The sequence below is a fragment of the Lingula anatina genome, chromosome 6, assembly GCF_051362555.1.
Source record: "Lingula anatina isolate TDL-2025a chromosome 6, LinAna3.0, whole genome shotgun sequence".
Lineage (NCBI taxonomy): Eukaryota > Metazoa > Brachiopoda > Lingulata > Lingulida > Lingulidae > Lingula > Lingula anatina.
This window is the reverse complement of record NC_141772.1, coordinates 8,406,214-8,421,669: the sequence shown is the minus strand read 5'-3', so window position 1 is coordinate 8,421,669 and position 15,456 is coordinate 8,406,214. Positions and strand designations below refer to the sequence as shown.

At 34.6% G+C, this 15,456-nt stretch overlaps 1 protein-coding gene and 1 long non-coding RNA gene across 3 annotated transcripts; one reads left to right on the top strand and one right to left on the bottom strand.

Moving 5' to 3' along the window:
• Window positions 1-67: 67 nt before the first annotated feature.
• LOC106170642 (uncharacterized) lies at window positions 68-9,899 on the bottom strand. 2 transcript variants are annotated; one of them, XM_013550613.3, is made up of 9 exons: window positions 9,717-9,898; window positions 9,028-9,067; window positions 8,395-8,529; window positions 7,844-7,962; window positions 5,615-6,128; window positions 5,016-5,153; window positions 3,876-3,932; window positions 3,512-3,627; window positions 68-3,189 (listed from the first exon to the last, which is right to left on the bottom strand). In XM_013550613.3, the coding sequence occupies exons 1-9, from the start codon at window positions 9,837-9,839 to the stop codon at window positions 1,567-1,569; spliced, it is 2,865 nt and encodes a 954-aa protein (XP_013406067.2). In that variant the 5' UTR covers window positions 9,840-9,898; the 3' UTR covers window positions 68-1,566. The 2 variants fall into 2 exon arrangements, with proteins under 2 accessions (XP_013406067.2, XP_086870615.1); XM_087014489.1 differs by lacking the exon at window positions 5,016-5,153 and having other exon boundaries at window positions 9,717-9,899.
• Window positions 9,900-9,990: 91 nt separating this feature from the next.
• LOC147761081 (uncharacterized) lies at window positions 9,991-11,911 on the top strand. The gene is made up of 2 exons (XR_015334914.1): window positions 9,991-10,276; window positions 11,830-11,911. It is a non-coding gene; the product is annotated as an uncharacterized LOC147761081 (long non-coding RNA).
• The last annotated feature ends 3,545 nt before the right edge of the window (window positions 11,912-15,456 follow it).

Here is a 15,456-nt window from a genome sequence, read left to right as displayed (position 1 = left end):
ATCGAATAGATGTCAATAATCTACCACAAGTCAAGCAGCAAAGACAATGGGACAACTTTCTATCATGTATAAGAATATTTTGTTTTTATTCTCCTTTAAAATTCAAATATGTTAGTGCTCTGATGACTCTATTCACTTTAGACATTCCCAAATTTCATAAGATCAAATACTGAAAAATTTGCATTCATTCCATAAGTTTTCTCAATTAACTATTTGTGTACAACATGTTCTTTCAATACTCTTAACAAAAATATTGTTTGTTTTTATCACATGTAAAATGAACTTGGGATTCTACAAAATTCTCCCCAAAGTATATGTCAGTAAAATTAAATAATTCACTCTGTCTATTCCTTAAAAATATCTTTCTAACATTATAACAACTATTTGTAAGAAACAAATTTGTAATAACCATTTAACTGGCTCGTGACAAAACAACTGAAATATACATAAAAATATCTTGAATATTCACTTAATACAAATTCCCTATTCCCCTTGTTATACAAAAAGAGATGAAAATCTAATATAAAAATAGTGTGGTGCGTGAAGAACAAACTATCACGAAAAAGTTCAGATTGAAAAATAGTTTGTAATCCTTTCCAGATCATTTTTAACTGGGAGAAAGCAACCAGTCTGCTTAAACAGGACAACTTTCATCTATATTTTGCCCATTAACTCGACAGTGATTAAAAGGCCTGTGTTTCATTCTTAATTAACACCCCTCAAAAATTTTCAAAAATAATTTGGAAAAATTGTCCAACAACATTTTAATATTCTTAAATAAAATGTGTTGTAATAAAAAAACTTTTAAGACGGAAACCAGTATGTCATTAATATACTCTATAGTCTCACTTCTGATATAAGTATGTACCTAGTGGTTAAGAGAGATCTATAATGAAATGTGATGTTACAGTATCTTCCCAATGCTCTGTATGTGATGATATTGTAAAAATGTGAAAAAAAAAAAAAAATGGAAATTTTCAGAATTTTTTTTCTATTGCTACTTGAATACAAAATGAAACCCCAATTATCTTATGTCATTTGGCTACATACATTAACCTGAAGAATTGTTAACCACACCCATCATATTTATACAAATATCACATTTTGCCAGGAATATGTCAATATTTTTACTAAACCTGAAAACATAATCATAGTTTTTGAAGTCCCCTGCTGCAAAAAGTTTTAACATAGACGGAGCCCATTTGGAAAACCTGAAAAAACTCTCCACCTCAACAGCAACATGCCTGTTCACCAGATGAGCTATGATCAGATTTCAACTTTGTCTCCATTGACAGTGTAGTCAGTTCTGTAGAAACAGAGAAATAAAATAAGATATGATTTGACAACTATGGCATTGACCATGGTTTGGACTCCAGTATTGCTGAGAATGCTCTATGGCATCAAATATGTTTAAATTATACTTAAATTTTAGTTCCTCACAAGCAGGGGCCAATTTGCACTTGTCCAAATACATGTATGTGTACTATCAGATTAACTGAAGAAGACATTTTCTATTGTGAGCATAAAATTATTGTATTTGTTTGAATATTGCGGGTTAGAAAAATATCAGAACCTAGTTGAATCAACATGAAGTAGTGGGGGCACTGGCAATGGGTTCTTTGCCACTAAATTTAAGTAATTGTTTTCCTTTCCCAATTCAAATTCCTCTGCACCAGTAAGAAGCAGTTTTTGCTCATCGCTATAGTTACTAGACATGTTACGCACATGTATTTTATTTGAATCAGACATTCTATTCTGTTTAATGGGATGCATATTGTTGTGGTAAACAAACAGTTTATTGCCAGTTACTTTGTGCAAAGATGTTCCAGAGTTACTAGATTGGTCACTAGGTGGCTTCCAAGACAAGCCCAAATCAGGCTGGCTTGGCAATCCAGGATATCTCATATCTGGACTGTCTTGGTCTCTTCTTGGAGTAGTTTTGATAAAAGCAATGTCTCTCAACATCTCCTCTTCACTGTCCAGACAAAAATCTTCTTCAATATCACCATTCAAAAGTTCACTAGAACTTGTGTTGTTTTCATTATTCCCATGTCCAATGTGTCTTCCTTCTCCCGTGAAATGGATATTATTTTGGGAGTGATCCACAGAGTTTACAGTTTCAAGAGAACCTCCTCTGGGACTCTTTCTGCTGGACACAGGAGGAGGTGGCAATCTGCATTTTTCTGCCTCGAACACATCAGGAGGAGTTCTGCTTTTATATCTTTTCTGAGGAGGACTGTTTAAGTTGTGCCTCGCTGGGGTAACTTTTGGGTGGCTTTTGCTGTAATAATTGACCTGGTTGACCAATTCTGTCGGTCCATCGGCTGGGCCTTCTTCCCTGTTTGATGGAGTGAACGTATCCATGGCAATCTCTTCCCTTGCACTTTTCCCTTGTCTATGCCTGCTTTTTCTGCGTGGCGTTTCATCTAAGCACTCTACTTCTGTTCTCTTGTCTTTTATTGTAACAGAGTCGGTTTCATCAATGGTACTCCCGCCACTACCAATCTGACCTTGAACTTTGACCTTGACCTTGGGGTCAATGTCATTTGTTTGGCTGCTGTTTTGTTTTGAATCTTGCAAACTTGGCTGCAACTCGTGTGGCTCCAGAGGGAGGGGTTCCAGCGAAAACAAAGGCTCCAGTTTTTCCTGCAACCAGTTCTTATTGTTTCTGAAGTAATCTTTGGCCGCTCTGACAGCAGAGTCCAGTTCTTTTCCTTGAGAAGTTTTGGCAAAATTTTCCAGTTTGACACCCGTGTGCCTTGCACAATAGGTTAAGCTTGACCATGTGTCGTTCTGAATGCCATGTAGCTGACAGTACACAGCAAATATATCCTTCATGAGACAAAATGGGGGTATCAATTCTAATTTCACAGGGACATCACTCGCAGTACAGTAATCGAAGTACACAATGCAGTATTTTGAAAGCAACTGTGGTGGTGGCTGCTCAAAAAGCTGTTCCTCATTTCTGGCAAGCCTTATTTTCTCTACAACCATATCTGATGCTGGGACAAATATATCAGCTATGGGATGGTCAACTTTTACTTGGTATTTATTCTTCTGAGAACACTTGAAGCGAGCCCCAGTTGAGCAAATCACGATCACAGAGTCCACTTGGTCTAATGTTTCTCCAAACCAAACCAGTGGGCCTTTTTCACGTACCACATCCTGGTCCCAAAGGTCAAAGTGCACCTGAAAGACAGCCAAGGCAGGTGCAAATTAAGTGCAGTCATTTTGAAATTAGTGATTACCTGCAGCTGCTCTTTGCATTAAAAAAATATCCATAACAAAGAGTTTTCTAAAATGCACCTTGTAAACAAGTTTGATTGAAATATGACCAACACACCAATTGTAAAGCTTAAAACATTTTATATTACTTAGCAAATGGCTTAACATGCCTTAGAGATGCTTTTAATTGTTTTTAAAAAATGACTTAATTTACTTTGTGAAACAGATCCTAAGATTCCAGGATGACAAATGCAAACTTTACAGTTTAAATGTTACAACTTTGTACCTGACATCCGCACACTTCTTTCAGATACATGGCAAATGCGCTGACAACTCTTTCATGAGCTGGACAGTCGTAGGAATATAACAACAGAACACTGGGGTTAGTTTTGAAAGTGTTCCCTGAAAAGAAATTAAAAAACTCACAACTAATAAACATAAAAAAATAATAATAAGCTTTTTTCAATAAAATATTTAAAACGATACTACTTAAAGATAATATCTTCATCTTTTTCTGTAACTGCAATAGCATCAGCATGAACCAGAACTAAAAAAAGGAACTAAAAAATGTGACCAACTATTCCACAATATACAATATAATGGAGACCTTTGATGGGCATTCTACAATAACAAGGTACAGAAACCATTACCTTCTCCATTTGAGCTAAAGCTCTCTACTTCCTCCTCAAATCTTTGCATCTGGAAATCTGAAAAGTCAAGAATGTTTAGTTGTCAAGCTGTGAAACTAAATAAGTTAGCTGTGCCATGATGAAGGTAAAAGATGTGTCACATTGATACCTTTATTATTGTAATAGTGCAATAACTTGGATGCAATCATCTGTTTTTTTTTTTTTGAAAATCTGAAACTTTTTTGGACATGCACATACTAAATACAACTATTCCCCACTTGATGCTTTTATTCTTAGCTATCTCAATATCACTCAATTAACTGCAGTAACTTCACTTACTGCTTGACCAACTAGCTGTCATTGACTTCGGCTATAAGCTGATAAGTTGCCAATTAGCCGTTGCCAATTTTGTTGCCATGTGTTAGAACAAGCTGACAATTTGTTGATGGCCAATAGGCCTTATGCAGCTAGATGCAGCCATGTTGACTTCTTTTGTTTAATGACTAGCCTACTTTCCAGCATGACATCGCCATAGTTGCAAAAGGCTTATTAGCTGTTATTACAAGTTGATTACTTGTTGATGGTCCAATTAGTCACTGACGCCTTGTGTTCTAACAACCTGATCACCAACATATCCCGGTAAATGAGATCCATTCGACAGCTACTTAAACTGTCATTTGGAAACCTTTAATTGCCTTTGTTTAGGAAATGTACCACTGACACTGACACAGGTATTGGATTTAAATGTGTTTTGTCATAGAAATTCTTAGATATGAAATATAACAGATCAAATACTTTCACACTTTATAATTCACATTCATAAAAAAACTCCATAAACTCTGTAATCTTTGTGAATTTGTATATATATATATCTCATACCAAAAATTGTTTTTTCTGGTTAAAATATTAATTAAATAGATAATTTAAAAGTCATAACTGTACATTATCATAATGCTTTGGGTGGGCCATCATTAATGGGATGGACATCAGGGCTATGTACTCAGTAACTCAATAGCATCGCGAATTGTGACCGAGCGCAAGCATGGAGATCCACCTCTTTTCCATAACTCAGGATTTACTGGCCCCATATGCATACAAAAATGAAAGGTGATTTCGCTATCGCAATTCGCGATGCTTTCGAGTTACACAGCCCAGACTCACCTTGTCGCAGTCTTCTCCTCCTGTAACACAGACACGCCATGCCAATAGCCACCACAGCTAGGCCCACACCCAGGATGGAGCCCAAGATAATGCTAATCTGTGTCTCTTCTACATGGGACAGGCGCGACTGGATCACATCTGGTAGAAATAAGTGAGAGGATTTCACTAGACATGCTTAGTGGTCTGGGCTAGTGTTGAAAATCAGTTAAACAAGTGAACTTTTGAGAAAAATAGTCTGCCCCAGGCATGTTTTGAATTGGACCTAGTTTTCTGCCTTTTTATTTTTTTGTTTTTTACTCATGGACTTTTAATATTGCATAAAAATAGATGGACCTACAATATCTAGATTTCAGAAGACTCTTGAGCCTGCAGTGTTTCATATTGTAAAACAACGCCAAGTAGTGTATAGAAAATTATAAGGTTTTGTGTATCGCTGTCATCTGGTAAAAAAACTAACCTACATTTTTTATCCCCACATCTTGTAAACTATATCTTGACATAAACTTGTTATAAAATGTTAACTGGAAAAATATATTGAGGCTTCTTTGAATGGATCCACGAAAACAAGCTTTTGGTCTACTTTGGGTTGTGTGTACTACCTGTTTCCTTTGTGCTAGGCTGTTCTCCTGCTGCAACTGTGGTCCCCGAATCCATAGTTGTTTTTATCTCAATTGCAGTAGAGCTCTTTGCTGTTTTTGTCTGTTGTGAGGTTGTCGTCACTGTGCTTCTTGTTGAGCTTTTCACTGTACTTGTTGTTGTCACTCCTGTTACTGTTGATGATGACGTAGATTGCACTGGGGAACTTGAAGATGTTGCTATAGTGGACGATGGATTTGTTGGAGAATATGTTTCCATGACAACTGAGACTGTTTTTGAAACATTTCCTGTGGGAGAAATTACTGGTGTTCTTGTCGCGTGTGAAGGCACTGTTGTGGTTGCTGTGTTGTTCGTCAAAAATGCCGTTTGATTTAATCTCAGCACTGTCAAATTGTTTAAAATTGTAAAATACTCCAGTGTAAAGTGAAGCTGTGGTCTAGTCGTTATTGCAAGCTTGTATGGTTTGTTTGGACCTCTCTCTCCTTCAGCCATACATAATGAAAGTATTATTGTTTGCTGTGAAGAAAGAGGAAAATCAATGAGCGATTAATAACATGCACGAACCTCAAGCTAGCTTTTTCTCAGCTAATTGCCGCAATCTTTGAGTCAAAGCCTAACTAAAAAAAATTATCTTGACAAATTTTCACACACACACACACACACTCACACACATATACATAAGTGTGTGTGTGAGAGAGAGAGAGAGAGAGAGAGAGAGAGAGGATAAAATACAATATATGATGCATAACTCAAGATACATAAGAATCCCTGGAATTATATTGAAAAAAAAAAGAAAAGTTGTAACTACTGTGCAGCAGCAATTTGTTAAAGTATCTTTCCTGGGTAGAATTGTATTTACTTAACAAAACTCATTTTTGCCATGGCGATAAAAAAAAAAGTATTATCACAATTTATTTTCTTCTTTACACTATACACTGCTAAGAGAATTTTACAGCTTGATAGGACTCAAAGTACAAAGACAGACCTCATAAGTGATAATTGTCTTTTGCTACCACGGGCCTTATATTTGGGAGCACAAATAACCAAATTTATGAACTGAGCCACAAATTAAGTACCTCAATGTAAAATTAGTAGACAAGAACACAGCATCAGAGCAGTTCATGTATCACGATGCTGTGCTCATGGCTACTAATTTTATGTTTGGGTACCTAATTTCTGGCTCGAGTTGTTAATTTGGCTACTCGTACTAACATTTTGAGACTCAAGTTTGTTAACAATTACTAGTAATCCATTTATAAGGCCAGAAAGACCTCCGCCAAAAGAAATGGTAATGAAAAACTGTTTTAAAAATATAACAACCTGATTCACTTTACAATGAAAATGCTTTTTTTTTTTGCTATCTTTAAGTAAAATAAGATATGCCAGAACAAATGAATTAATACACAAGCACCTGAAAGTTTGAACAGAGAAACTATCTCAGTCATGATTCTAAATAAACTCAGATTATTAAATCAGATTCTGTGATTTCTTGCAAACATGCAATTCCACCCAGCCCAGATTCAAACAATAACCAAACTCCACAGATATATCCCACTCTTCCTCAGATAATAAAACCATGATAAGTATGATACTAATTTAGCAGCATGGTAACTATTTACGCTCTGCTGGGGGCCAGCTGAGTGATGACTTCATTTCTGTGCAAAACTTTGCTGCCTTGGCGGAGGTCTGCGCTCTCTGAGTGCTTTTCTAGTTCATTAAGCATTCTGTTTATTTCAATTTATCAAGTGGGTCCACAGCTTGTTGACCAATCAACCAACCCAATTTTATGTCCAGTAAATCAGAGTGAACCCAATTTGTTGAAGCCAAAGCTTCAAGTCACATATATAGAGTAACCAACAGAACGAGGAGACTGCGGCATCATGAAATAAGCCTTGCTTAAAGAATGTAAATAAGGACCTTACTGAGTTTTTTGTACACATAAAAAATGTCAGATGTTGGTTTTCACTTTCAGAACCAATATTCTGATCTAAAAGATTAAATAAATAAAATAAAAGCTGTCCACTAGTTTTAACTTGAAGACTTTCACTTGCTTCAGAGGGTTGTGTCTTCATCGCATCAATTCCAAACACACTGACACACCACAAACTTAGTCACTCACAATGATTTGATCTTTTTCTATCAGATGGGGGTCAAAATAAATAAATAAATAAATAAATAAATAAATAAATAAATAAATATTTAGCACATTTGGCAGAAACTTCACACCCCACCTGTTGCAGCTCATCTTCCGTCCAGTTTAGTTGCTTGACCTCCAGTAAGACACACTGTATTTCTGACCCACCGCCCTGGCTAATGTGGACTTCAAATCCGGACGTTGAATTAACAAACCCTGTAACAAAACAATACAATTATGTAAGGGAAAATATAGAGACAGTAGAATGATAGAATCTGGGTTGTCTGCCCACTGGGCACCTTTCTATATTTTCTTTGCTGTCCACTGCCTTAACAAGACAGTTAAATTTGATGAATCTGGCATGAAACTCACTTATTTATGTGCCCCCTGTTGGCAGTTCAGTTTTAAATGAGAAATCTGGCCTGGGTCAATAGCATTTGAACATGCCCAGTAACACATCCTATCCATTTAACTTCATCACCAAGATCAGTAACATATAAGGTATATTACTAGTAAATAGATATTATCATTTTGTACTATAAGGTATATTAAATAGATATTATCATTTTGTACACTATGATGTATTATTGCGCACATGTAGCAGACCTAAAAATACATCTTGATTAACCCAAACCATTCAATACATACCATGGTTTAGCTCCAAGCTCACATTCAGAAATAGTGAACCATTATTGTAGCTTGCATGGATATCCTGTGCAGAGACAGCTCCATTTCCCTGAGGATACTGTATTGCATGCCAGTCTGTGACATTCACAGAACAACCTGAAAATAAAGTTATATAAAATAGACATATAAAGATATATATATATAAAAGTATCAACATTGATTAATTAGTAACCCTAAATCTCGGCTTAGCCTTACTGATTAGTGATCTTAAAATAACCCATTCCTGTTAATGAGTAACTATTTTACTTCATAACCAAGATCAGTAACATAATTTCGGCTCAACTTATTCTTGTCATCATTTGGCTTGTTACAGCAATAACAAAACCTTGAAACACTTGAAGTACGTGTTATTAAAATGATAACAAATAATAATACTGAAAAGCTACAAGTCGTTATGCCTTTTTCTATGTTCTCTTCTATAACATAAATATAATTCTAGTTAGTGGTTCTTTAACATTCTTTTCCCCAATTTTAAAAAAAATGCATTGCACAAGTTACAAATAAATTATGCCATATTCATAATCATTTCATTGTTTTTGAATTTAATTTGCTGATGTAAGTTAGGAAAATGAAGATGAAAAGAATGAAACTTACCAAAAGTTTTATTAACAAAACAGATATTTTCTGCATAGCCCTAGAAAGGAAGAGGATATTTAGCAAAATAACTAACTAGTTCTTTTTCAAAAACTTTATCACTTTTGTATGATGACAAGGCACATATACTGGGTGCACACACACACACACACACACTCATGCACATAAACACACACAAATTGCACTTGGCCATTGTGCACAGTAAGTGGATTAAAAAATCATCTTGGCACGCAATGTGTATTTGATAAACCCACACAGTAACCATAGTAACGTATATGTAGCTGAGATACAGATCTTAAAATAGGTTTCATATTTAGCTTTGACCTTTATATACAATTAAACCCCTGATACAAGTGACATCATTTAAACATTCATTGTGGAATCCATGGCGGATGGACAAACACATTAAAATAATTTAATGGATAAAATTAGCTTTAACTTGTCTAACTAAAAAAGGTAAAAACTTTCGAAAACTTGGAGGATTATCTAAAAAGGAACAATGATACTTAAATTGAGTAGCAATGATTGTGAAATTTAACGTATATTCTTAAGAGAAGGGATGGTGGCGCTATAACAGGATATGGTGACTTCCTAGCTGTAATCAGGTATTTTTTACCTTGTTACACCTGTATGCGAAAATAGGTAGATCAACCTAAATTTAAAAAAAAAAGAGAAATTGTGATACTCACTGTTATGCTACAAGAATTCCTGTTGCCACAATACTGTGCTATAATTGGCGAGAGAGACAGAAACACGGAGAGAACAAAAAATATTAACCCCGAATTCGATGTTCCTGGACTCATAGCAGCCATGATGTTTGTTGGTTTAAGCAAAGCGCCATCTATATTCAAGAAAGTCCGTTTAGATTTTTTTTCCTGAGTTTAAATAGTTATGTGTAAATTCTCGCTGCTGAAAGGTTAATTTGACAATGATAATGGTTTAAATATTTATCACATTAATATCTTCCACATTATATTCGAAAAATTGCTGGCTGATTTACATTTTCCCTTCTTGTAAATAAATGTAACCTTGCATTTGATTGGCTAAGCAACCTATATCCGTTCCGTGGCACATTATTCGAAAGAGCTCAAGTCGAAAATTTGCTTGTTTATTTAAAGTTTATTAGACCGATTTAACGGTGTCTCACGCCCATTCGTTTGACAGGAAGGTGCCAACGAGTAAAGGGATGCAAAATGATCTCTGATGATGATGTTTTTTACAGCCCAGATGGAAGGAAGGAGAACGGAAGGTATGGTTTTGTCAAGATTTAAACTGCAAGTGCAGTGCTGTGTACTCATTAAGTTGATGTTTGGAGTGGTACTAGAGTGTATTTATAGATACTGATAGTGTAATCCTCGCGCTCTTTAACCTTACGAATGTGTTTTATCTCTAGGATAATGCCCTTTAGCGATTTTAACATTCTCTAATAATGAGATAGACGACTTTATTGCACAAGCCCTGCCTTCTCAATGTTTATAGTTTGGCAAAGATAACGCGATTGTCTGATCCCTCCACCTTTTCTTTGTGTGGCAGTTTCTGATTATGGCAAAACGGACAGTACTCAAATTTATATATTTGAATTTATCTGCTTACTAGTATACAGTTAAATGATTTCAATATAAAGATTTGAGAAAATGTGAGTGAAGTGTTTGTCATGGCCGTGTCATTTTAGTGGATTTAGGAATACAGTGGACTTCTATTTTCATGAGCATTTTTTGATGTCCATATATTTGAAATATAAAAACTTGAAGTTTCCATTTTGGGGGTTAAAGCAACTTGCTAGTCGTAAAATACTAGAAAATGATCAGATTAGTGCTTGTGGTACCTGATTAGAATTATGATATATGTTGATCAAAATAATGTCTTATATGTAAATTTGAATTAAGTTATTGGGGATAATTATTTGTTCAGATAGATTTTGAATGAATGGGTAGTGTGGAATTCTTTTTGTGTACTTAATGAAAAGTATAAATAATGCAATAAAAGTCTGTTTTATTGAGTATTTTGCACTCATAAATCATCAACTAGTATCGCATGTTCATTTTGATCTACCATCATGGATTCAGTTACATTATTACAACAGGAAGGTTGGACCAAAACAATCCCAAAGGTTCAAATCTCACCTTAAACCAACAGTGGCATATTTCAGTTTGTCATCAGAGCATTGCAGTATTATTCTCCTTGAATAAACACATGCCCTTCATAAGACCTACCTTTCTGTTTAAGCAACACAGGTTTGTGAAAGGGAAACAAAACCAGGGTATTCAAAATGGCAATTATTTGGCTAAATAAACCTGAAATAATGATGAAGCTCAATAAACCTGAAAGGCTCTGTGAAGACTTAACTGGCTAATTCCAGCTTAAGATCCAAGAATGAAAATAGACTTCATTTTCATTATAAGGTCCATTGTGATATTCACTGGCTTGGCATATTTTGAGGGTGGGGGAGGGGGGGCTGCATGCATGACAGTGCAACCAAAGATTTGTAGTTCACTTTTATTTAGTGCTGCAACTATAGTTGGGTGCTCTGATCTTGTGGGGCTCCTGTTCAGAATAGTACAAGTAGCTTTCTCCTGTTGGTACCTCATTTTTCTGGTATAATTTCAAAAATTTTGTTGTAAAGTGAAATGATGGATAAAGATTTACTAGTAAAGACAGAGTGACATATTTAGATGACTGGACATTTTGAAAGTTATTTGAAAAAGTTTATAAAATCAAATGCTTTTGCTCCATGCTCGGTGTGTTAAAAATCATTGGTGTGAAGTTTTATGAATTGATGTTCTCTGTATATTTATAATTCAGACCCCCTTGGCATCCCATTAAACGAAGGCGAAAAGATTCCACAGCGAGTTTGGCAAGTTTGCAGAGCATTGATCTGCCATCGGTAAGGAGCATTGATCTGCCATCGGTAAGTTGACCATGCATGACTGTTTGATTTTATATTTTATTTATTGTGATTTTGTTAAATCTGTTTGATTTTATATTTTATTATTTATTGTGATTTTGTTTGAACTTTCAGTTTGATATTGTTGAGAAGGATATTTCGAATTAAATTGAATTGAATCTGATTCATTCATTCATTCATTCATTCATTATTTGATTCTGATTCATTAATATTATTATTATTACTTAATGGTTAGTCAGCTAAGTACAACATATTGTTCTGGATCAAAGTTAACTAAATTTTCAGTCTTCGAGCAAAAGACACTTTTGACAGTTGTTTTAATGGGAATCTGGGTCTGAAGACGTTCTCAGTTGTGCTCTTGTTGTAAATAGCTCAACTGTAACAATTGGTTCAACTGAAACAGTTGAATCCAGGCTTTCTCTGCAGTAATCTAGCATAAGATAGGATGAGATTTTTGTTTTATGCTAGAATTCACTTAACTAGTACATAAGAGTACTATTTTTTATTATATTTCATGTTTTAAAAAATCTGTTACTAGTAAGTTACTTACTAGTACTGTTGGGATGCAACATTCACCAAATGTTTGTGACACAACTGCTGTATGATTTGGACATATTTTATTTTTGCTTCTTTTTAAAATATAGGTAAGGATTATTTTAGTACTATTATTACTTTTGCTTGAACCAGTGTTGCAGTGTTCTTTAAAATGATTTAAAAAGTTTATGTCAGGTGTGACTGTCAATGATGAATATATGGAATAACCTGCAATAGACAAGATGTGCTTATTTTAATGGATTTGGGAAATGTAAAATGCCACTTACTAGTAGTTTGAATTAAGTACATATAGTTATGAAGGCAGTCATCAAGTTGTGAGCTGTTTGAGATCACTGATAGAGTCAAATCTCTTACAAAATCTGTCTCAACAGGGTCTCCATTCAGGATACTGTATAAATTAAATGGCTAGGCTATTAAGTTTTCTATCTCTTAAAGTGTACCAGCACATCAGTACCACTAAAGTATATTGCTTGATGTAATAGGGACAATGAAGTACTAGTATGGATACTAAGACTATTGTGCTATGCTGGTAAACACAACTAAAGAGATATTAAGTGAAAAGACGAGCAATTAAAAAGTACCATTAGTGACAGTGAAGTTGCCTGTGGAAATGCACATTAAGATACAAGCATATCAATTTGTGCCTCATCAGCACTAAAGATTTTATTAATTTGTTTTTTAATGAACCCTCAGCATAGTTATCTTTAAACTATTTGCGGGCCGAAGATGAGGTAAGCAAGATGTAGCTCCTGACATCAGTGGCAATGAGCAATCTATTGTACACAAACAAGGCTTACTGTAACATAAAACTTTAACCCAATTTGCATTGGCATAGAAAACATGCTAGACTCGTACTCCCCAGAGTTAGAGGTTTTAAAATGTTTAAATTACTAATATGGACAAAATAAAACAGGGTCAGTTGGTAAAGAATTGGTAAACACTGGTCATTACAGAAATTGTACCACAAAGTACCGAGGTCATTTGTTATTATCTCATTAAACTGCCCAGAGAGTGCTTTGATGATGCTAAGATTTTTATGCTTGTTGAACAAGAATGCCGACAGCGCAACGTCCGATTTATATCTACTAGTGAACCTGTTCAAATTATGAGTCATATCAACGAACTGGGGGATAAGACATTGAACAAGGATGCTGCTTATGAAAACTTCTCTGGTTTACTAGTACCAAACATCGGCTCAAGTGCTGCTATTTATGCCTGTTGCTATTTTATGATTTTGAATCAAAATGTTAGGGTCGTGTTATGACTCATTCAAAATGTGACGCATGGACTGTGATGATGATAATAATAACATATATTCATGCGGAGGGAAGTTCCTTTCTATTTGACCCTGAGATAAGACCAGATACAGAAGTACATCTTATTTCTCTGTGTATCAACTGTAAAATTATGTCACAGTGCATGAGGATAGTGCACTAAGTAACAAGTTACTATATGTTTTCTTTTCTCCTTTTTTACAAAGAAAGTACCGATAGACAGTGGTCCTTTTTAGTACTAGTATACATGTCTTAATTACATGTTGATACTAGTAACTACAGTTGTGAGAGGAACTTGATTATTGTGGAATTGGTTTGATAACGATTAACTTTTTTCTTTTTTTTTATGACATCATTCTTGACCCTTACTTTATATATGTATACTCATTATTGTATTGGTAAAAAACTTGTTTATTCAGTCTTCCTGGTATAACATATACTAGTAAATTTCTTTAAATCTCCATGAGATTTACCCGCCAAAATGGATTTTACTGAGAAAATAAGCAATTATCTTGTTCTCACAAATCATCTATCCCTCTCTGCACTTGGATTTGACCTTAAAATTTATTAAGGTTGATTTTAGCGTTTACAAAATGACTGGCCATTTTCTTTTAAGCTCCAATTAGTGGAAATGTCAACATCAGGTACGCTCCAGAAAAAAATATATAAGGGGTTAAATCACATATAAGGTGTATGTTGGGTTTTGTAGGAAGCTGTGGATGACAAAAATAACCATTTTGGGGATTTTCAGACTCGTGGAATTTACCTTTTAAGTTTTTCAGGTAATAACAAAAGTGGTAAAAGGTGAATCCTTAGGAATTACATTATAATTATGTCAAATTTTTATCCCTTTAAAATATATTCTTTGTCTTTTGTCACCTGAATTATTATCTGTATCACAGTTTATCAAAATGTAAATTTTTTAAGGTGATTCACCAAACTTAAATCTTACAGTGTAATGATGATGTAAGGGTGGAGTGTAAGCCTAAGGGGACATTTTTATCTTTTTGTGCATATCTCGGTGTACAGACATTTACAAATTCCATAGACTCCACAAAATTGTTCAACCTATAACTTGAATAATTGTTAATATCAAATGTATCTTAAAAATTTTTTTTTTTCATTTAGAAGAAGCTGAGCATTTATAAACATTTCATAGCATAACCCAAAACTTTGCACAACTTTATATAGAATAATATGTCTTTTTTCTTTTGGTATTTACTTGTACTAGTACACAAATATATCAGTTTATGACAATAAGTTGTTCTTATTTATATTCAAAATGACCTTGAAAAGTACTGGAATTAGGGCCTCTAAAGTCTTTGAAAGTCCTTGCATTTGCCCTTAATGTTGCTTTATGAACCGTACACTTAGCCAGATTTTTTTTGCCATCTTTCACATTATGTAGGTACTAGTAGTCTGTCCGAATACGTACTAGTTTTTTTCCCCAATATTTGGTTTCCCTCAAAGCCATACTATTACTGCAGTTTTTTTTTTTAATTATGGAAGAGGTCAACAACATGAAAAAACTAATCTATGATGTAAATTATATGTCTGTGTATGTAATTTATCTTAAACGTTTTCTGTTTCATTTTTTTTTTTGGGGGGGGAGGGCAGGGGGGTAAGGGTTTTTTTTCTGTAGTATTTGCTTTTTTTTTAAACTACTTGGTCTACAGTCCTCAAGTTTAGCCACTC